Consider the following 23,930-nt stretch of genomic DNA (forward strand, 5'->3'; position numbering starts at 1 on the left):
CTTCAGCAGAAGTGAACATGAGATTTAGTCCTATGCTTTTAGTACATCACACACCCCTAACACCCAGGGCAAGAATGTTTCCCTGGTCCAATGAAGACCAAAGGGATAATGAATCTCTTATTGAGAATCCTAGAAGAAGAATCTTAATTTTTCCTGTTGGCCTTGAAAGTGAGAGGCCATAAGATTTTACTGATATTTGGATGATGAAGGGAAAGCCTATTGGAATGAAGCCATCTGAAAAAGACAAAACAAAACTGTAGGATACTACCCATGCCTGGATGATATCATTTGAGTCCCTGCAGGAATGGAAACCTTGAGGTCACAGACAATACAGTTTTTTTTTTTTTTTGAGTTAAATCCATTAGGGTTGGGGCTTCCAATACTTGAAACTGAAATAAGCCTCTACTTTTCTCCCAGTTCCTACCCTGATGTATAAAATGGTAACAATAACGTATTTCTGTGTTCCTATCTGATGTCTTCTTATAAGAATATAAATTTGTATAAGAGCCATTTATAGTTAGGTAAATTTCACCTTTAGGCTTATTACACAATATAATTAATTCCATTATATAACTTGGACTCATCAGCATTTTTTGTTAATCAATTGAGTTTTTCTAATGAACTTTAACACTATTAAAAAAAAACAAACTAAATATGCTTGCGAATTTATTTCAAGCAAAAGTAAAAACCAGACTTATTGCCCAAGGTTATTGCCTCTTTCTATAAACCTACCCATAGAATTAACAACAGTTCTCTTACATTAGTAAACATCCTATATTCCCAGTCTGATTGTCTGTCAGCAAGTGAATTTTTAAGCAGTGTTCTAGTCACTTATTTCAGTGTTGTTCAAAGTTGTTTCTGTTAAAAGCAATGGAATACTTCCATTTTGCTCCACTAAATTAATTTCCTATTCAATTAAGTCTTACCTTATGGTTCAATTATATACTTCTTTAGTGCAGTGATCAATTTTAATCTCTAGAAATTTAACTGAAAATGCAGAAATTGATAAAGGTATGTCACTATGCATTTGAAAAGTCACAGCATCTGTTGTTTAGATGTATTAATTAGTTGTACAACAAAAAAATTGATCAGTGCTATTTTGTGAAACTATGTTCAGGGCTAAAATATCTACATTTACTTTATAATATTTTTAAATGTTTCCACTTTTTCTTTTCTTTATTTATAAGTATCATGACCTAATTTATTTTTCTTTATATAATGTCCATTTGAACTGAAACTATTAAACATTTGAAATAGCCAGTGGAGAATTTTTATTGGTAAGGTATAATGCCTAATTTACAATTTTAAGAGAAGTAAAAGGGATGTAAGCCCTGACTTATGTTGAGATCTCAACTGCAAGTTTTGTAAGGAAACACATTAAAAGTTTCAGTTATTTTTCCTTGGTATGTTATCATTATACAAATTTTCTCTAATGAGTAAATATTACTTTATAATCAGAAAAGAAGCAAAAAGTTATTGCCTTTAACATAGGTCTTTTTATTTTGTTATCTTGAGGGTTTTAATAATAAACATGACTGGAAAAACATTTGCATAGGATGAAAATCTGCCTTAGATAAGCTGGCACTAGATAGGGAAAGGTAACAGATTCATCTGTCCATTCAACTGGAAGACCAATTTTAAGATATTGCATCTTGATAAGAAGGACATAACCTTATCAAATATATTAGAGAGTAAGCATGTTTGTCAGTGGAAAAATGTCAGCTGTTAATAGAAATTGACTAAGGTACATGGACTGGTCACACAAGATCCAAGTGGTTAATATATACATATAGATATATACATGTAGATATAGAGAGATAGGTATAGATATTTATATCTAAGTATAAATAGATATCTATCTATATCTAATCTATCTATCTATCTATTATCTATCTATATATATATATCAATTGTGGATTTCAGAACTTTAAATGGCAGTCAGTGTTGTAAGATGAAAGCACAAATTGAATGTGTAGAGTTAATGTTCATTTTGAGTTTCTAATTTACAAGTTTGGTGTAAGATTATTTGATTTATTATTAAGTTAATGAAATGTCACTATGCAATTTGAGACCATGTTATTAATGATGTTGAAATTAATATTAAAATTAAAACCTTGAGAGAAAAGGAGGAGATGTTTAGAATTGAGGAAGGAAAACTTACCAAGGAGTAACTGATTTGTCTGAAATTTTTCTCTACTTGTTAACTCACATATGTGTATGCATAAAGCCTATGGGTCACAGACAAAGAGAGTTTATTAGTTATAGCAACAGACAAATCATCACAGGGCAATGTGTTGAGGGTCAGATGGTACCTTCTCATACAGTGAGGTGCCTTACAGGAATGGAACCCTGTTATAAGAAGGCTTTTCTCTTGCATAGAATTGCTAGTAACTGCCCATCCACAAATGTTCATTTGGAGGCTGTGGTCAGCCAAGTTTATTCTTTCTAGCATAAGGAAAAATTGAGAGAAGTTTTGTGCTCGGATGCTCAGTCACGTCTGACTCTTTGAGACCCCATGGACTGTATCCTACCAGGTTGGGGTCCATGGGATTCTTCTGACAAGAATACTAGTGTAGGGTGCTGTTTCCTCCTTCAGGGCATCTTTCCAACCCAGGGATTGACCCATGTCTCTGATGTCTGCTGCATTGGTAGGTGGATTCTTTACCACTAGCACCACCACCAGCCCAGGGGCTGACTAAAACAAAAACAAAATTAGAGAAGAGTGATTTAAGTGTTTTCACAGCCTGTTATTTTTATCTTTATATTTTGCAGTTTACATGTTACCTTAAAATAAGCTCTGTTCTTTGTGTGTCATTGTAGTGTAGACTTCTAGACTTTTCGGATACTAGCTTACATTTATATCCATTTCACGAAAGATGCTTGGTGAAGGGAAGGCATGTGTCTGTCTTCTTTTTGCCTTCAAACTTCAGTAGATTGGACCACTCAAGCAGAAATAGTTGAGTACATGAGTTTGACGTTAAGAAAGCTCTGGTAAAGCCCTAGTGATTTTTGAAAAATTTAACTGAAGAAAGTTAAGAATAATTTACAAGTGGTTTTTATTTGCTACTGCTGTGCAAACAGATGTTCTAGTAGGAAGAGGTATTTGAAATTCTGGAAAGTGGTATTTAAGTTTTCTCTTAGGTGAATATTTTGCAAATAATCTAAAAACTGAAGTGATCATATAAGAAATGCTGCTATTCACATTTCAGCTACAGATCAAAATAACATCATTTAGTTGAGTGGCCATGCTGCTATTCACATTTCAGCTACAGATCAAAATAACATCATTTAGTTGAGTGGCCATCAACTGTTCCATCTTCCAGTCTGTAAAGGGCTCTTTATCACAGGAATTGTCATTCATAGGATTGACATTTCCATATGAATTAATGATGATTACTCAAAATTATGACAACATTTGAATTAAGACGGCCTTTATTCTGATTACCTTATAGGAAAATAGCATTTATTTTTTTACATCTGTTTTTATCCTATTTACCAGGAAGTCAGATCCAATTTTAAGGTAAATATACCTCTCATGGCAGATTAGAAAAAAAATTCTTTTAGTTCAGTTCAGTCACTCAGTTGTGTCCGACTCTTTGCGACCCCATGAATCGCAGAACACCAGGCCTCCCTGTCCATAACCAACTCCTGGAGTTTACCCAAACTCATGTCCATCGAGTCGGTGACGCCATCCAGCCATCTCATCCTCTGTTGTCCCCTTCTACTCCTGCCCCCAATCCTTCCCAGCATCAGGATCTTTTCCAATGAGTCAACACTTCGCAAGAGGTGGCCCAAGTATTGGAGTTTCAGCTTCAACATAAGACCTTCGAATGAACACCCAGGACTGATCTCCTTTAGGATGGACTGGTTGGATGTCCTTGCAGTCCATGTCACTCTCAAGAGTCTTCTCCAGCACCACAGTTCAAAAGCATCAATTCTTTGGCACTCAGCTTTCTTCACCATGCAACTCTCACATCCATACATGACTACTGGAAAAACCATAGCCTTGACTAGATGGACCTTTGTGGGCAAAGTAACGTCTCTGCTTTTTAATATGTTATCTAGGTTGGTCCTAACTTTCGTTCCAAGGAGTAAGCGTCTTTTAATTTCATGGCTGCAATAACCATCTGCAGTGATTTTGGAGCCCCCCAAAATAAAGTATGACACTGTTTCCGCTGTTGCCCCATCCATTTCCTGTGAAGTGATGGAACCAGTTATCATGATCTTAGTTTTCTGAACGTTGAGCTTTAAGCCAACTTTTTCACTCTCCTCTTTCACTTTCATCAAGAGGCTCTTTAGTTCTTCTTCCCTTTCTGCCACAAGGGTGCTGTCATCTGCATATGTGAGATTATTGATATTTCTCCCAGCAATCTTGATTCCAGCTTGTGTTTCTTCCAGCCCAGCGTTTCTCATGATGTACTCTGCATATAAGTTAAATAAACAGGGTGACAATATACAGCCTTGATGTACTCCTTTTCCTATTTGGAACCAATCTGTTGTTCCATGTTCAGTTCTAACTGTTGCTTCTTGACCTGCATACAGGTTTACCAAGAGGCAAGTCAGGTGGTCTGGTATTCCCATCTCTTTCAGAATTGTCCACAGTTTATTGTGATCCACACAGTCAAAGGCTTTGGCATAGTCAATAAAGCAGAAATAGATGTTTTTCTGGAACTCTCTTGCTTTTTTGATGATCCAGCGGATGTTGGCAATTTGATCTCTGGTTCCTCTGCCTTTCCTAAAACCAGCTTGAATATCTGGAAGTTCACATTTCACATATTGCTGAAGCCTGGCTTAGAGAATTTTGAGCATGACTTTACTAGCATGTGAAATGAGTGCAATTGTGCAGTAGTTTGAGCATTCTTTGGTATCGCCTTCCTTTGGCATTGGAATGAAAACTGACCTTTTCTAGTCCTGTGGCCACTGCTGAGGTTTCCAAATTTTCTAGCATATTGATTGCAACACTTTCACAGCATCATCTTTCAGGATTTGAAATAGCTCAACTGGAATTCCATCACCTCCACTAGTTCTGTTTACAGTGATGCTTCCGAAGGCCCACTTGACTTCACATTCCAGGATGTCTGGCTGTAGGTGAGTGATCACACCATCCTGATTTTCTGGGTTATGAAGATCATTTTGTACAGTTCTTCTGTCTATTCTTGCCACCTCTTCTTAATAGAGGAGAGACTATTGCAATAGGGGAAGAGACTTAAATCAACCCTTACAGCAAAGACACCTGGGGATTTAGAGCCATGAAGCAGAGTGTGTGGCATAGTAGATGGAAAATTACTAAGATGACAAATCAAGGGTAATCACTAATGTGATTTAGCAGGATTCTTGCTAAAGGCAGTCCAAGGTTAAGGTCTAATAAGAAGAGGTGTCATAGGAGCCTAACTAAATTTTGTTTAAGAAAGAAATCTTTGTCAATAGTGCTAAATGCTTTTCTAAATCCAATTGTACACATGGACATCGCCAGATGGTCAACACTGAAATCAGATTGATTATATTCTTTGCAGCCAAAGATGGAGAAGCTCTATACAGTCAGCAAAAACAAGACCAGGAGCTGACTGTGGCTCAGATCATGAACTCCTTATTGCCAAATTCGTACTTAAATTGAAGTAAGTAGGGAAAACCACTAGACTATTCAGGTATGACCTAGATCATATCCCTTATGACAATACAGTGGAAGTGAGAAATAGATTTAAGGGGCTAGATCTGATAGACAGACTGCCTGATGAACTATGGAGGGAGGTTCATGACATTGTACAGGAGACAGGAGTCAAGACCATCCCCAAGAAAAAGAAATGCAAAAAAGCAAAATGGCTGTCTGAGGAGGCCTTACAAATACCTGTGAAAATAAGAGAAGTGAAAAGCAAAGGAGAAAAGGAAAGATATACCCATTTGAATGCAGAGTTCCAAAGCATAGTAAGCAAAGATAAGACAGCCTTCCTCGGTGATCAATGCAAAGAAATAGAGGAAAACAATAGAACGGGAAAGACTAGAGATCTCTTCAAGAAAATTAGAGATACCAAGGGAACATTTCGTACAAAGATGGGCTCAATAAAGGACAGAAATTGTATGGACCTAACAGAAGCAGAAGATATTAATAAGAGATGGCAAGAATACACAGAAAAACATCTATTTCTACTTTATTGACTCTACCAAATCCTTTGACTGTGTGGTTCACAATAAACTATGGAAAATTCTGAAAGAGATGGGGATACCAGACCACATGATCAGCCTCTTGAAAAACCTATATGCAGACAAGGAAGCAGCAGTTAGAACTGGACATGAAGAAACAGACTAGTTCCAAACACGAAAAGGAGTACGTCAAGGCTGTATATTGTCACCCTGCTTATTTAACTTATATGCAGAGTACATCCTGAGAAATGCTGGGCTAGAGGAAGTACAAGCTGGAATTAAGATTGCTGGGAGAAATATCAATAACCTCAGATATTCAGATGACACCACCCTTATGACAGAAAGGGAAGAAGAACTAAAGAGCCTCGTGATGAAAGTGAAAGAGGAGCGTGAAAAAGTTAACTTAAAGCTCAGCATTCAGAAAACTAAGATCATGGCATCCAGTCCCATCACTTCATGGCAAATAGATGGGGAAGCAATGGAAACAGTGGCTGACACTTATTCCTTGGAAGGAAAATTATGACCAACCTAGATAACATATTACAAAGCAGAGACATTACTTTGTCAACAAAGGTCCGTCTAGTCAAGGCTATGATTTTTCCAGTGGTCATGTATGGATGTGAGAGTTGGACTATAAAGAAAGCTGAGCACCGAAGAATTGATGCTTTTGAACTCTGGTGTTGAAGAAGACTCTTGAAAGTCCCTTGGACTGCCAGGAGATCCAACCAGTCCATCCTAAAGGAGATCAGTCCTGGGTGTTCACTGGAAGGACTGATGTTGAAGCTGAAACTCCAGTACTTTTGCTACCTGATGCGAAGAGCTGACTCATTGAAAAGGCCCTGATGCTGGGAAATATTGAGAGCAGGAGGAGAAGGGGACGACAGAGGATGAGATGGTTTGATGGCATCACCAACTCAATGGACATGGGTTTGGGTAAACTCTGGGGGTTTGTGATGGACAAGGAGGCCTCGTGTGCTGCGGTTCATGGGGTCACAATGAGTCAGACATGACTGAGCAACTGAACTGAACTGAACTGATAAATGGAAAAATAAATTAAATTGAGAAATATTAAAAAGAATCTTGTAGTAGAGGAACAAATTCAGTAAGATCCTTCAGTGGGATGGATGCCATATTATTCTACTCTACAGAAATTATACACTGATGAATACTAGTTTTCCCAAATTACCACCAAAATAGCCTGATAAATATGAAGAAGCAGAGATGAGTTTGTTGCTTACTTGGTAAAGAAGATCACTTTTTGCCCACTTGAGAGTGGGCAGCATATTCTCTAAACGGAATGGCAAAGGATAGGTGTTTTTATGGGGTTTTGGGGGGATGTGGTTTTATGAGTTTTTTAATAAGTAGTATTGATTAGGACTGGTTGAAATTTTGTGTTGGAAATGTTGGAGACTAGTTAATTTTAGAAGGTGAGGGCTTGGGAGAAGATCTTGAATATTAAACAGTCATTTGATTGAGTTATATATTGTTCTGAGAAAGAAATGTTTACTTTAGTGAGCATTAGTTGAGTAGTCTATTTTTCAAATAAATGAGTTTTCAGAAAGTTCCTGAAAAAATAAAATGATGAAGGTATTTGCAACCTCCTCTTCCTGGCAAGAATGTTCTGAAATATTAAAGCCATATTAATGCAGACGTTTGAAAAGTAAATTCATGTTAATGTACTCTGTGCAATATGTGTGTAGGCATAGTTTCACTTCTAAAAGGAACAAGAGATAGAGTGTTTCTGGAAATCATAAAGTAACTGAAAACCCAAAATAAACACATCGAAATTGAATAAAAATAGACAGTAAAATATTTGAAAGAAATTATATGATCAAATATTAAATGATTCATATAGAAGCACAGAAAAGAGACATAGCTAGTGAAGACGTTAGAAGTGCTGACAATCTAACAATGCTTTGGGAAAGAGGAAACTTCTGGATAGGACTTGGTCTTTGGATACTGGATATCATAAGCAAAATAGAGTGGGATTGAAGAAACACTTGTGGACAACTCTCAACAATAGACAATCAGGGCTTTTTTAAAAATAGAGATTAGGAGATAATAAATAGGGAAATATATGCTGAAGCCACTCAGTGAGTAACCTGAGTGCAGTGATTGTTTTCCAAGCATATGAGAGAATTCCAAGTGTTCTTTAGGATGTTATACTATGTTACGGGAGTAAACTACAAGCATAAAGAACACTGAAAAAACTAAAACAGTCCTCCAAGTGAGAGGACAGAAGGCACAATATTAATATAGGAGTAGAAGAGAAAGAGAAGATGTAATGAACATATATGTGTGTATATATATATGCATACATATATATATATATATATACACATATATATGCATACGTACATATATACATACATACATATATATATATATGTTTGCTGTGTTTTATATATCTGCAAGACATGTATGTCATCTAGCATAGCATTGGAAATATAAAGCCAACATACAGGAAAGGTCAGGGCTCAAAAGTTTAAAAAATCAATTTTGGAAGTTTTGAGGTTTCCCAAGTAGCTCAGTGGTCAAGAATCTGCCTGTCAATTCAGGGACTGTAGGAGACATGATCTCTGGGTCCAGAAGATCCCCTGGAGGAGGAAATGGCAACCCACTCCAGTATTCTTACCTGGGAAATCTCACGGACAGTGGAGCCTGGCCTGCTATGGGATTACAAAGAATGGGATATGACTTAGTGACTGAGCTAAGAATGACCACTCAAAGAATAGCAGTTGGAAAAAAAGAGCTCAGAGTTGAGCTTTGCAGGGTGTCTTTGTTTAGACAGCAATTGTTTAATAGAATGTATAGACATTTTTGAAGAAAGGATTCCAGGCCAAGATAATGGTTCAAAGGCAAAAGATTTCAGAATCCTGCTCATTTTAAGTGTCATACAATGCAAAGTTGAGTAAGGTGGGGATTAAGCATGGGGAAAAAGCACACTGGATTTGGTTATCCCAGGTCAGTGTTGATGTTGGCAGCTTTTTGTTTAAGGGGAATGAGGACTGAAACTGCTTCAGAGAGATACGGAGAATTATATGTATGGTGGACACACAGGATAAGTCTGAAACCCCTTGTACAAAAGGTTTATTGAGGCTTATTTTGAAAAGACAAAAGCCTAGAAAAGAGCAAAGAGCTGAATGATAGTGATTATTATTATTAATTTCTAATATAGAGAAGAAATATATACACCATGAAAAATACAAGTAACTGGCAAGAAATAGATATTTAAGAAATATCAGAAATCAAAGATATTCAAAAGCATGGAGCATATTCAATTTGGTTAAAAATCAGCTTTTTTTTTTTTTTGCTTTTCGAAAAAGAATGAGCACCTCTTTCTAGAAGTCTGGGGAAAGAGAAGAATGTATGCTGCTGCTGCTAAGTCGCTTCAGCCGTGTCCCACTCTGTGCGACCCCATAGATGGCAGCCTACCAGGCTCTTCCCTGGGATTCTCCAGGCAAGAACTCTGGAGTGGGTTGCCATTTCCTTCTCCAATGCATGAGAGTTAAAAGTGAAAGTGAAGTTGCTCAGTCGTGTCTGACTCTGTGACCTGATGGACTGCAGCCTACCAGGCTCCTCTGTCCATGGGAGTTTCCAGGCAAGAGTGCTGGAGTAGAAGAATGTATATGGAATGATATTTTGAGGTAGACAAAAAGGACAATAAGCCATTTCTGATGGCTTCAGTGTTCGCAGGTGAATACATGGAGCTTGGGGTCTTTAAAAAGTGAGGATAATTTCTACAGATTTGGGCAGTGTTTTAGGAGAGATGGTTTAGGGCCTATTGTGTTTCAATTTTGATTATTTCAATAGTCTAGATTTACCATTGATTTCTTTAAATAATGATTAAATCTTAATTTGATATTTAACATATTCTTCCTGAATTTATTTGAACATTTTCAGTGATTATTATTTCATTATTTTGTTTTACTGTTCTTTTTCTAATTTTTTCAATTTGATTGAGTGTGAATTTGAAAAAAATAAGATGTGATAGAATTTTTCTTTGAGATATGTTAAAAAATAGATTTTTTAGGACAAAAATCATATTTGGATAAAATGTTTCAAGCAATCAATTTGTCAAGATTTTTTCCACTTTTTGAAAATACTCTCCACAGATGGATGATGGATGATAGATTTAATTTTGAAACATTAAAAGCAAATTATCATGTTAAAATTAAATGCATAATTAAATTATCAATAATAGCATTAAAAAATAAGGTGACTTTACATAGATATTCAGGGAAAGTGAATTTTGTTAGCTGTCAACACCCAGAATAACCTGTTATGCAAAGTTGAGTTTATTACCTATTTTAGTCAGGGAGGGCAACATTTTGACTGTCTTAGAATGTCCAGAAGGAGGGGTTGGTAGGGTGGGATGGGATGGGGGTTATGTATAGGGCTGGAAATCTAGAAGTGAATTGTTAAGACAGCTCTTCCAGTGTGAGAGTCTGGTTGAAGAGGTGTGCATTTCATGATGTAACGGCCTAGGTAGGTTGACACTGAGAGACAAATATCTTGAAGTGAATCTTAAACAGTTACTAATAAGAATTATGGTTGTTGTTCAGTCACTAAGTCGTGTCCAAATCTGTGGCCCCATGGACTGCAACAGGCCAGGCCCCTCTATCTCTCACTATCTCCCAGAGTTTGCCCAAGTTCATGTCCGTTGAATCTGTGATGCCATCCAACCATCTCATCCTCTGTTGCCCTCTTCTCTTTCTGCCTTCAATCTTTCCCGGTATCAGGGTCTGAATTAACAGTTGATAATTTGCTCAGATTTGGGAGTTTATGGCTCAGATAAATTACTTTTAATTAAGTTTCTGAAACAAAATTAACTTTTGTGCTAATTTACAGCCTTATCTTCATGGCCAAAAACTTGCAAGCACTAAAAGTAAAATCTTATGGATGTAGATCCTGACAGTCTGGGTGAGTGCAGAGGCTCCAGTTCTCAATTTCAATAGCAATTTTAGAACTGAACTGTAATATAAACTGCATTACTACCTGCTTTGTGTGGATTAGGTATAAAATAAAAGGTTGCCTTTACCTGCAAGAACTTAAAGTTAGGATATAATACTTTTTTTTTCCTTTTGCTACAAATTATAGAAAAAGAAATTAGACAGAATGACAAGAATTTGGGGGTGGGGCAGACACTAAAAATGCATTCATATAGCTCAGGATGAAGAAGCTAGACTGTGATTCTATCTTGTCACATCTTTTCATTAAAAAAAAAAAAAGCCTGACTGAATTGAATGTGTGTTCAGGATAATTGACTCTTAACTTTCAATGAGCTGAAAAGGAAGAAAGAGTATTTAATCAAAGTACTGTATAGACATGTCTAATACAGTGTTTTAAGAATTTTTCAAGTACACCCACCTTGATCTCCTTGTGTTAAAGCACTTTACTCATTGATCTGATTCACTCATATTTCATTATTTAATATTAAATAAAATATGAAGTGACAGTTGCAAAATATATTTCCAGAAAGTAATTTATTAATGCAATAATAGGAGTTTCAAAACTGGGAGATTCCACTAGTGATTATAAATCAAATAGTAAAGTAGCATAAATATGACACCCAGAAGATCAGATTTTAAAGACCAGAAAAAAATTAAAGAGAATTAATAAAGGCAGATGTCAGGTGCTTTTAAAATAATTCATGCAGAAATCTGTATCAAATGTTAACCTAGAGAGTTACAGTTGAATTTTAAAAAAGAAAGGTTTCTCCCACTAATGCAACACTGAAAGTCCAATAGTAAAATTTGCAGGAGTGCAGATTCAAAGGCATTTATAAACACAAATCTCTACAGATTTTTTTCAAGTCTAAATAATTATCAAATGAAATTTACTTTAAAAATATTAAGTGTAGTCTTTATCTTCTCAAAAAAGCTCCATTTACTTCTCTTCTGATTCTAAGGGAAATATTATAAAAATGAATGTTTCTTCCCCCATCCCAATATAATCCATCACCTGCTGAGGGTTTCCTCTTACTATGAGAAACAATAGCGACATATGTTACTTTGTCTCTTCCATTGAAGAAGAATCACTGTTCATGCTCTCTGGGCTTTTATTTCTCCATAAGTCCACAGACCTCATCCCTATTTAGAGTTCTGCTCTGTGCTGGTTTCCTACATTTTTCTGTTTCCTACATTCCTACATAGTAGAAGGGGGAATCCTCTTTCTTTTAATCTATTGTGAAAATATTTTAAGGATGTTTGTTAAGTAATTCTATTTATGCTAACCTATGATGGTAATATTCATAATCCATAGGAAGAAGTGATTCAGAATTGAGAATATGAAGAAAAATAACAGAGGTTTTGGTTGAAGTTGGACTTTTGATTCAAGCAAGCATTGAGAGCTATAAGACAGGAGACCAAGTCAGCTGGCAAGACCGATGAGTAACACAGGTGACCATTGTTGCTGTTGAGCCTGTGATCATAACTATGAGATAGAAAGGAAAAGGAAGAGAGGGAAAGAATATACATATAAATAAATATTTATATGTGTAAAACTTGTTAATTGTTTTACATCACTAGAAAGGTCAGCAGGTAAAGTTCATAATAAAAAGAACCTGAAGTTTTTGTAGGTGATGAAAGAAATTCAGAAGGTGATAGAAGACCTTATTTTGAAGATCTCATAGGTTTGTCTTTCAGTACATCTAAGTACAATTCAGATCAGTTCAATTCAGTCGCTCAGTGGTGTCCGACTCTTTGTGACCCCATGAATTGCAGCACGCCAGGCCTCTCTGTCCATCACCAACTCCCGGAGTCTACCCAAACCTGTGTCCATAGAGTCAGTGATGCCCTCCAACCATCCCATCCTCTGTTGTCCCCTTCTCCTCCTGCCTCCAATCCTACCCAGCATCAGGGTCTTTTCCAATGAGTCAACTCTTTGCATGAGGTGGCCCAAGTATTGGAGTTTCAGCTTCAACATCAGTCCTTCCAATGAACACCCAGGACTGATCTCCTTTAGGATGGATTGATTGGATCTCCTTGCAGGCCAAGGGACTCTCAAGAGTCTTCTCCAACACCACAGTTCAAAAGCATCAATTCTGCGGCACTCAGCTTTCTTCACCATGCAACTCTCACATCCATACATGACCACTGGAAAAACCATAGCCTTGACTAGATGGACTTTTGTTGGCAAAGTAATGTCTCTGCTTTTAAATATGCTATCTAGGTTGGCCATAACCTTCTTTCCAAGGAGTAAGCGTCTTTTAATTTCATGGCTGCAATCACCCTCAGCAGTGATTTTGGAGCCCCCAAAAATAAATCTGACACTGTTTCCCCAACTATTTCCCATGAAGTGATGGGACCAGATGCCATGATCTTAGTTTTCTGAATGTTGAGCTTTAAGCCAACTTTTTCACTCTCCTCTTTCACTTTCATCAAGAGGCTCTTTAGTTCTTCAGTTTCTGCCATAAGGGTGGTGTCATCTGCATATCTGAGATTATTGATATTTCTCCTGGCAATCTTGATTCCAGCTTGTGTTTCTTCCAGCCCAGCGTTTCTCATGATTTACTCTGCATAGAAGTTAAATAAGCAGGGTGACAATATACAGCCTTGATGTACTCCTTTTCCTATTTGGAACCAATCTGTTGTTCCATGTCCAGTTCGAACTGTTGCTTCCTGACCTGCATATAGGTTTCTCAGGAGACAGGTCAGATGGTCTGGTATTCCCTTCTCTTTCAGAATTTTCCACAGTTTATTGTGATCCACACAGTCAAAGGCTTTGGCATAGTCAATAAAGCAGAAATGGATGTTTTTCTGGAACTCTCTTGCTTTTTCAATGATCCAGCAGATATTGGCAATTTGATCTCTGGTTCCTCTGCCTTTTCTCAAACCAGCTTGAACATCTGGAAGTCCATGGTTCATGTATTGTTGAAGCCTGGCTTGGAGAATTTTGAGCATTACTTTACTAGTGTGTGAGATGAGTGCAAGTGTGTGAGATGAGTGCAATTGTGCGGTAGTTTGAGCATTCTTTGGCATTGCCTTTCTTTGGGATTGGAACGAAAACTGACCTTTTCCAGTCCTGTGGCCACTGCTGAGGTTTCCAAATTTGCTGGCATATCGAGTGCAGCACTTTCACAGCATCACGTTTGAGGTTTTGAAATAGCTCAACTGGAATTCCATCACCTCCACTAGCTTTGTTCGTAGTGATGCTTTCTATGGCCCACTTGACTTCACATTCCTGGATATCTGGCTCTAGGTGAGTGATCACAACATTGTGATTATCTGGATCATGAAGATCTTTTTTGTACAGTTCTTCTGTGTATTCTTGCCACCTCTTCTTAATATCTTCTGCTTCTGTTAGGTCCATACCATTTCTGTCCTTTATCGAGCCTATCTTTGCATGAAATGTTCCCTTGGTATCTCTAATTTTCTTGAAGAGATCTCTAGTCTTTCCCATTCTGTTTTTTTCCTTTATTTCTTTGCACTGATCACTGAGGAAGGCTTTCTTATCTCTCCTTGCTATTCTTTGGAACTCTGCATTCAGATGGGAATATCTTTCCTTTTCTCCTTTGCTTTTCATTTCTCTTCTCTTCCCAGCTATCTGTAAGGATACAGATAAGCTATCTGTAAGGATACAATTCAGATAGTAACTTGGAATTCTTTGTCTCTTCTTCTTTCTTAAAACACTTTGTCTTTTTCTGTGGCCCATGTCTTTCCATGTCCTTTCCTTTCTGTGTCTTTCCAACATGTCCCTGTCCCCATTTGATTGAAGTCAAGAAGAATCATTGACCTCTGTGTCATCCCTGACTCTAGTAGGAGAGTCATATTGTGCTCTTGATCTTCTGAATGAAATGCTACAGAAAAACAAACTTTATTTTTGCTAGTATTAATTGCTTCTCATCATAACTTCTAGGTGTTAGTATTTATGATATTGAAATAACTAGAGAACAGTCAGAAAACCTTGCTCTGTCAAAATGTCAGGCATTTGCACATAATCTTGACAATCCAACATGTAGTATTTATTTACTGCCAGTATGTGGATGATGACCATTGGATTGTATAAGTTGTATGAAAGTTATATAACTTCACTTACTATGAATAGTAGGTCCAATCCCTCTCAATATTGCCTTTTTTTTTAAAATGTGCATAAGGTTAGGGAAGTGTAATACCATGAAGAAGGTTAAAACTGGGTAAAACTGAAAAGGAGGTTATGCTTATGCAAAAAAAAAAAAAAGGAGAAGACACTCAAGACTACTTTTATTTGGGTGTCTTTCCTTTTATCTAATTACATATATATGTATATATTATATATATTATTTATATTTTATGTGGATATAGATATCTTTCTTTTCTTAATTTCTGAGTTCTTTCTGTCAGTTTTCCTCAAGTTGATATTTTCAGGTGTAGTGTTCTTAAAATGATTTAATTTCCTGGTTAATGTGGCTGAATGAAACTCAAAAATATACAAAATTAGCAATTCTCCAAACTAAATGCAGTTATTTAAATTAAGAACATCATTCTCTTTAAAGTTGACAAAGTGGATACAATGGTTGGCATTGTACCAGTCTCAGAGATTTTGACCTTTGATCAGACAACCCAGGCAAAATATCAGATGCACAATTCAAAACCCAAGGGAAAAAGAGGTTGAGTAGAAATTGAGTGGTGGCAGTACTGGATACATGAAAAAGTTTGCATGAATGTGGTTCATAATGACAGTCTCAGAAGTGTGTCTAGTTATGTTTCAGGGTCAGCTTCGTTAAAAGTTTAACTACATCACTAATTGGTAACAGCTTCAGAAATGGAGGGTATTTCTCTTTGTCTCTTCTTTCTAAGCTCAGAATGGGCAGCAGGTTGCCCATATTTTAATTATTTTTCATTTGTTGAACCAAGAATCTCAGTGACCCTCACTAACCCTGTTTTCTTTGCACAATAGGCCATAGGCTAGACAGGCTTCCTGATCACTGAAGAGGATTAATATGAGCCAAGTGTAGAGATCTGCTCAGGTTATTAAAGGCTAATAGTAATTGTTCCAATGAGCCTGTTTATTATGCACATTATCTCCTCTATAGCCATTATATTACCTAGTCAATGTGTTTGTCAATTGTTCATATCTTTGTTGTTGCAGATACAGATGTGGTGTATAAAAGCGAGAATGGACATGTCATTAAACTGAATATAGAAACAAATACTACCACATTATTATTGGAAAACACTACTTTTGTAAGTAATGAATAAATTACTTTAATCATTTCAGTGTTGTTTAGAATGCTCTCAAATTATACATAATGGTCTTTTGTTTTACCTTCAGTACTGCAAAAATTTTCAGGTGACAAGTTAGAGCTGGTATATTATGTAGAATCAGGAGATCTATTGATAGGAAATACCCATGTCACCATCTGCTTTGTTTCCTCCCCATTGATCCTTTTTAGTAAATGAATAAATATTTCTAAGAATATTATTTTTTGAATGAATATTTATTCCAGTATTTTATATGTCAGTTTAAACATAAAAAGGCCAATTTTTTTAAAAGTTAATCTAACCAAGATCATCATAACTTTTTCTCTCCCTTTACTTCGCATTCTTCCTGCCTTTCTTTTAATTGTGATTTTCCAAATCAAGTAGAAGACAGGCTTTGTGAAACTGGCCTTTTACTGAGGTTGATGTGTTTACCTTCATAATTTTGCATGCTGTCAATATCATTCCTCTTCTCCTGAATCATTGTTTGGCCTAGCAATGATCAAATAACTAAATGAATTTGTTCTTATAAATGTATATGAACTTTAGGGTAAATCAAGACCTCTTATGTTTAGATTTGCATGGAAACCCACCCCAGTATTCTTACCTGAAGAATCCCCATGGACAGAGGAGCCTGGCGGGCTATAGGCCATGGGGTTGCAAAGAGTCGGACATAACATGACTGAGTGACTAAGCACACAGTCTTAAGGTTAGATTTCGTTGTGATTACCTAGTGAGTAAGTGATAGTTAATTAACTGTTTCAAATGTTCAAAATCTAGCTATCAAACACCACTGAAAATTAGTATACAGTTATTTACTTACTGTTTTAGATAACCAAAGGTTCAATGTATTTCCCCTTAAATGTGTTAATATGGTATAGACACAGTACAAGGCCTCAGAAGCCCTTCTGTACAAGTTAAGGGAATAAGCAAATTATCACATACTTTTTTGTAATTATTCCTACTGGTACATTTGCAATAAACATTTGTTCTTCGTGTTCTTCATGTTCTTCCACCTGTGGCCAGGTGGAAGAAATGAACTAAAAATTTTGCTGTTTGGTGTTTTTATTTAATAAGAGAAAAGTGGTTGTTGAAATCATGAAGTGATTACATATGTATATATCTGTTAGACTAAATTAAACCAAACAGCTCATGTACTTTAGCAATTAGGTTATTAACTAAATAACAACGGCATTTCTATTTTTAAATGAATCAGTTATTTCACAGACATTAGAAGAACAGGTACTCTGAATGCAATGTATAATAGTATTAATACTTGCGGAATGCCAAGGAAATATGAAGCATATTGCTCACTTTTTAATATACGGATTTCCTTGAGGGAGATAATGCTAACCTTCCTGAAAAAGCTTAATAAACAGCATAGAACAGTATCTATTATTTATTTTTCTGTTTTTAATTAAGTAATATATATTTATTATTTTTGGCTGTGCTGGGTCTTTGTTGCTGCTCACAGGCTTTCTCTAGTTGCAGCGAGCAGGGGCTACTCTCTGTTGTAGGGTATGAGCTTCTCATTGTATGGCTTCTCTTATACCAGAGCGTGGGCTCCAGCGCACAGGGCTTCAGTAGTTGCAGCACTCGGGCTCTAGAGCCTGGCCTTAGTGGTTGTGGTTGATACTTGAACTTAGTTTCTCTGTGGCCTGTGGGATCTTCCCAAATGTGGGCTTAAATCCATGTCCCCTGCATTCACAGGTGGATTCTTAACCACTGGACCACCAGGGAAGTCTCTATTATTTCTTATTTGGGTGGTCCTCTGGGATATTAGAGAAGAGGTAAGGAATCATTGAGAGATGTTTTAATCAATGGGAAAGAAAGCATCAGTAGGAGATAGGCCAGGAGGTAGAAAGCAGAAATTGGTAATGATGGCAGCTAATGATTTGCTGATTAAAGTCAATGCAAGTTAATTTCAATAAGACTAGTTTTGAGAACAAACTTAAATGCACTTTGTATTTTGTTTCCTTTATTATAAAGTAATATTTTTGATGAGGATGGATATAGGCCTTTAGTGGTCAAGCATTTAAGTTAAGAATAGACTCTTAATAGCTGAATATCTGGTGTGTGACTGTCCCATATTGATCATCCCCTTACACAGGTTAATGAGGTCTTCTAGTTAGGAAGGTAGGTAGTTTAGTCACTCAGTCATGTCTGACTCTTGCAACCCAATGGACTGTATGTAGCCCGCTAGGCTTCTCTGTCCATGGGATTTCCCATGCAAGAATGCTGACGTGGGTTGCCATTTCCTTCTCCAAATGAGGTCTTCTACTGGTTGCTAATTATCTTTCTCCCCCCAGCATTTATTCCTTACTTTATTAGTCTCTTTGGTGCATCAAAAAAGAAACAAAATAAACAAACATTTTTGGTTATTGTTCCCTTCTGCTGTTGGTACTTCATACCAATCCCATCTCATTGTGGTTTTCTCCATGTGCTGATTAATAATGTTTTATCTTTATGCTTGTATGTTTAATCTTTTAAAAATCCTTTTGAGGTATTTTTCTACTCTTCTCTGTGTTGGTCATGACTCATAATTACCACTAAGTAATATTTAACAAATATTCGAATTTACTGATCTTCTAAGATTTATAGGATCCCTAAAGACATTTATCTCACAGCACAGATAATTAAGCAATTTATAAGCCCTGGAGGTGTCAGAATTCAACAGAGGAGGGTGAGGATAAAGATTGGAATGTGGCTTATATTTGCAACTAGTTAAGTTAGGTCTGCAAACAAAAAATACAAATTACCATGATTGCAGATAAATTCAAAGGTACTTATTTAATCATTTCCTCCTCCTAACTCCAAGATAGCATTATTAAACACAGTTGTGTTTAAAAGTGCATACTAGGCTAAGTTCTAGATATATTTTCTCTCTCACATTATTCTCTTGGGAAAAAAATTTATCAGAGCATAAAAATTTTATTCATACTGCAGTTTCTTTTTTTTTCATTGAGTGATTAGTGATATTTTAATTACAATTATAATTAATTGGATTTGATCTCTATAAAAATCTTTGTGATAAAAGTGTACCAAAGCAATTGAAAAAAATTACTTAAAATGTGAAAGCAGAATAGCCTTTTGTTTAATAAGATATATTTTTCAGAAATGTGACTGTCAATTTATTTTAAAAATTAAGATAACACCATATTGTCAGTTCCTTTATATATATTTTAAATATGAATATGATTAGCTGTGTAATCATATAGAGCAGACACTATGATTAACAATAATATTGGCCATGACTGTCAAAATAAAACAAAAGCAAACAGTTTTCCTGAAATAATTGTCTTAAGGAATTCTTTTGTTTTGAAGATAGGTGGATTTGTAATGAAAGAAGAAATTAAAGGGTATATAGCTTTTTGAAAAGGAGTTATGTGAAAGAAGTGATTTAGCCCCCAAACTGCTCTTAATCATTTCTAAGTGTTTGGAAATGTTATCTCATAAACCCAGAACTATTTCAAACAAAGCTAATTCACAGTCTCATAATTATGAAAATATTTCATAAGTATTAGCTATATTCTTTCTATTGTCAATAATTTGAATATTGCCAGTGATCTTGGTAGAAAACATCAGTATTCATAAATAGTTCTATCAAATCTTTGTTTGACATTAGAAAGGAATTGGAAGCATGATTCCAAGCCATATGCTTAAACATTATTAAGATTTCTTTTTTTAAAGAGAGAGCTTATGTACTAATATTGGAAGAGACATGTAATATCTGTAAGATATCTGTAAGCTTTTAAAAATATGCTATTAAAATAGCCTAAAGCAGAGAGGGGAAATCCATATATTTTAATGACTCCAAAGAATGTTACCTGCACATGTTTTGGTCCAACCTCAGCCTGCAGCAGCTTGAAGCAGGATTTTGGTTTCCTGGCCAGAGAGTGAAGTCTGACTGTGGCAGTGAGGGTCCTGAATCCTAGCCACTAGACCACCAGGGACAAGTGATCATTGACAAGGCCTGGCCCATTGCTGTGTAGAACTGAATTTTCACATAGAGATGGAAAGCAGTGAAACAAGTAAAGTGTGCATTCGAGGAAAAGAGTATATGTAGATAGACACAGGGGGAGGCTCCGAAAGAGTCACACCCTTGTGGTACTTTGAATCACTTCAACTCAGTTCATTTCATTCGCTCAGTCATGTCTGCTCTTTGCAACCCCATGGAAAGCAGTAAGCCAGGCTTCCCTGTCCATCATCAACTGCCGGAGCTTATTCAAACTCATGTGCATCGAGTCGGTGATGCCATCCAACCATCTCATCCTCTGTCATCCCCTTCTCCTCCCGCCTTCAATCTTTCCCAACATCAGCATCTTTTCAAATGAGTCAGTTCCTTGCATCAGGTGGCCAAAGTATTGGAGTTTAAGCTTCAACATCAGTCCTTCCAGTGAATATTGAGGAGTGATTTCCTTTAGGATGGACTGGTTGGATCTCCATGCAGTCCAAGGGACTCTCAAGAGTCTTCTCCAACACTGCAGTTCAAAAGCATCAATTCTTTGGTACTCAGCTTTCTTTATAGTCGAACTCTCACATCCATACATGACTAGTGGAAAAATCATAGCTTTGACTAGACCGATCTTTGTCGGCAAAGTAATATCTCTGCTTTTTAATATGCTATCTTGATTGGTCATAGCTTTTCTTCTAAGGAGCGAGCGTCTTTTAATTTCAAGTCTGCAGTCACCATCTGCAGTGATTTTGGAACCCCCCAAAATAAAGTCTGTCTCTGTTTCCATTGTTTCCTCATCTATTTGCCATGAAGTGATTGGACCAGATGTCATGATCTTAGTTTTCTGAATGTTGAACTTTAAGCCAACTTTTTCACTCTCCTCTTTCACTTTCATCAAGAGGCTCTTTAGTTCTTCACTTTCTGCCATAAGGGTGGTGTCATCTGCATATCTGAGGTCATTGATATTTCTCCCAGTAATCTTTTCTCCAGCTTGTGCTTCATCCAGCCCAGCATTTCTCATGAAGTACTCTGCTTATAAATTAAATAAGCAGGGTGACAATACACAGCCTGATGTACTCCTTTCCTGATTTGGAACCAGTTTGTTTTTTCGTGTCCAGTTATAACTTTTGCTTCTTCACCTGCACGCAGATTTCTCAGGAGGCAGGTCAGGTGGTCTGGTATTTCCATATCTTTAAGAATTTTCCACAGTTTGTTGTGATCCAAACAGTCAAAGGCTTTGATGGTCAATAAAGCAGAAGTAGATATTTTTCTGGAACTGTCTTGCTGTTTTGATGAATCACATACACAGGTCATTTCTTGCAGGTTACCTTTGGCCAGTTATCTTGCTTTGCCTGATTCTGATTCTGCATTTGGTTGATCCGAGGGTCCTCCCATGTGTGTGTGCATTTCTCCACCAAGATGGACACTAGGAAAAAGTCCATCACTTACTATGGGGTGGCACCTCCTCCATTATGGTTCTTCAAGGAGCTGTTCTATACTTGCTCTATGTAGTCAGGAATGTCTCTGACTTTGAGAATGAGGAATATGTCATCCTTTATCTCTTATCTTGGCTGGCCTTAGCCTCTCCTCCCTCCTGCTATATTGGAGTATCTGTCCACAGGGGAGAAACTCGAGCTGCTCAGCCTGGGGCCCATCTATCTCCTGCCTCACAACTGTTTATTTATAGGTCATTATGAAGTAGATTTGACTAGAACCAAGAGATAAATTTTTGGACTTATCATGCATAGAGATAGCATCGGTTGATTTGCATGCCATTGTAGTATTTTTCTTTAATATTAATTTATTCTGCCATTGAGCATTTGGGGTAGGGGATAGATACCAATCTTTTTACCACCAAGAAATTAAGAAACTTATTTTCTATCCATGATAGAGTAAAGAACTACCTGATGAAAAAAAAAAAAAATACAATGTTACAAGCAAATAATTGTTGGACAAATGTAACCAAAATGTCACCTCTTAAGATTTGAAATAAAGTTTTCAGAAACTTCTGACCAGCCAAATGGTTTCACATACTGGCTATAATCATGGAAAACTTATTTGTTAAAAGTCTAGCCTCAGGTAAGGCATACAAAGATGGCAGAGTAGGAAAACCCTGAGTTCTTCATCTCTCATGGGCATATCAAAGTTACAACTATTTATTGAACAAGCATTGATGAGAGAGACCAGAATCTACTAGAAAAGATCTTCCACAAGTAAGGATATAAAGAAGGAACCACAACAAGACAGGTAGGAGGGGCAGAGTTACAGTGTATATTCAAGACCCATTCTTCCAGGAGAGTGATCCACAAATGGGAGAATAATTACAAATGCAGAGATTCTTCCCAAAGAGCCAGGAATCTCTGTCCCACACTGGGCTCCCCAGCCTGGTGGTACTGAATCAAGAAGTGGAGCCACCAAAATGTATGGCTTTATTTATACATTTATACAAAACATATGTATGAAAATCAGAGGGGCTTACTTCAGGAGATCCAGAGGACTGTGGAGCATAAAGACTTCACTCATAAAGTGCATACATAGACAAAATCTCACACATTGTGGGACCCAGGGCAGAAGCAGTAGTTTGAGGAGATCCTAGGTCAGACCTATCTGCCAATCTTTTGAGAGTCTCCTGGAGAGGCAGGAGGTAACTGGAGCTCACCCTGAGATACAGGTACTGACAACAGCCATTTTGGGGAGCTCCTTCTATCAGGTGGATACTGATGCTATCAAAGGACATTTTGGAATCTTCCCTCTAGCTTATTAAAACAAGACCCTGGCTTGCCCCCACCTACCAGCCTGTAGATACCAGTACTGGAACCCCTCAGGCCAAGCAACCAGCTGGGCAGGGAGGCAGTCCCACATACCAGCAGGCATGCTGCCTTAAGATTCCTTGAGTTCATACCAGCCCTGGACATGACCCTGTCTACCATAGGGCCCATGAAGAATACTCATACACCAGTACACAGGTACTAGATCAAGGACCCCCAGGAGGGCCCTGTAGCCAGAGACCATGGGACACTGCTTTATCCATCAGTGGGCAGGAATGGTCTCTAGAACCTCCTAGGCCCTGGGCCCTCCCAGCAGCCAGCCAGTTCTAGTTTTGTGATCAGCCTCATTCACCAGCAGTTCAACACCAACAGCCTAGGACCCAGCGCAGTCTGCCAGCAGATGGCACTAGCCCTAGGACCTGGCTTTACCCATGATGGGTGAGCACTTTGTACTCCTCTGTCAGCTGCCCCACTCTCTAGTGATCAGTACCAGCTTTGAGATACCCTAGAGCCTGTAGCCAGTCATATAAGGAACCAGCCTAACCCTCCAGCAGGCCAACACTAAATCCAAGAAAGCCAAAAGCCCAAAAGCCATCCACCTGGAACCTAGCACTGCCCCGGAGTGTGCCAGCAGCAGCCCTGGAGTTCCACAGCCTTGTGACTGGGCCCCACAGTGGCTGTCAGCCTTTTTGTACAAGACAGGGCCTGGCAACCAATCATACCAGAGGCTAGCACACTTACCATACTGCCTAAAGTAGGTCACCACGAGAGAAGGACCCACATAGCCCATATAGGGGCACCCCAAGAGCATAGAGCTCTAATGACCAGAGGGGAATGTGCTGCTGAGATGCAGGATGTCTACCTCCTACAAAAGACCACTTCCAAGGC

At 37.4% G+C, this 23,930-nt stretch overlaps 1 protein-coding gene across 2 annotated transcripts in view; it reads left to right on the forward strand.

Annotated features, from left to right (window-relative positions):
* DPP10 (dipeptidyl peptidase like 10) overlaps positions 1–23,930 on the forward strand; it is a 747,248-nt gene that overhangs the window by 352,773 nt on the left and 370,545 nt on the right. For both annotated transcript variants that reach the window (XM_081579273.1, XM_081579274.1), the window contains exon 4: positions 16,210–16,304. In XM_081579273.1, the coding sequence (XP_081435399.1) occupies positions 16,210–16,304 (95 nt within the window). The remainder of the gene's footprint in view (positions 1–16,209; positions 16,305–23,930) is intronic.

This window comes from Giraffa tippelskirchi, chromosome 3, assembly GCF_054371585.1.
Source record: "Giraffa tippelskirchi isolate mGirTip1 chromosome 3, T2T-mGirTip1v1.2.pri, whole genome shotgun sequence".
Taxonomy (NCBI): Eukaryota; Metazoa; Chordata; class Mammalia; order Artiodactyla; family Giraffidae; genus Giraffa; species Giraffa tippelskirchi.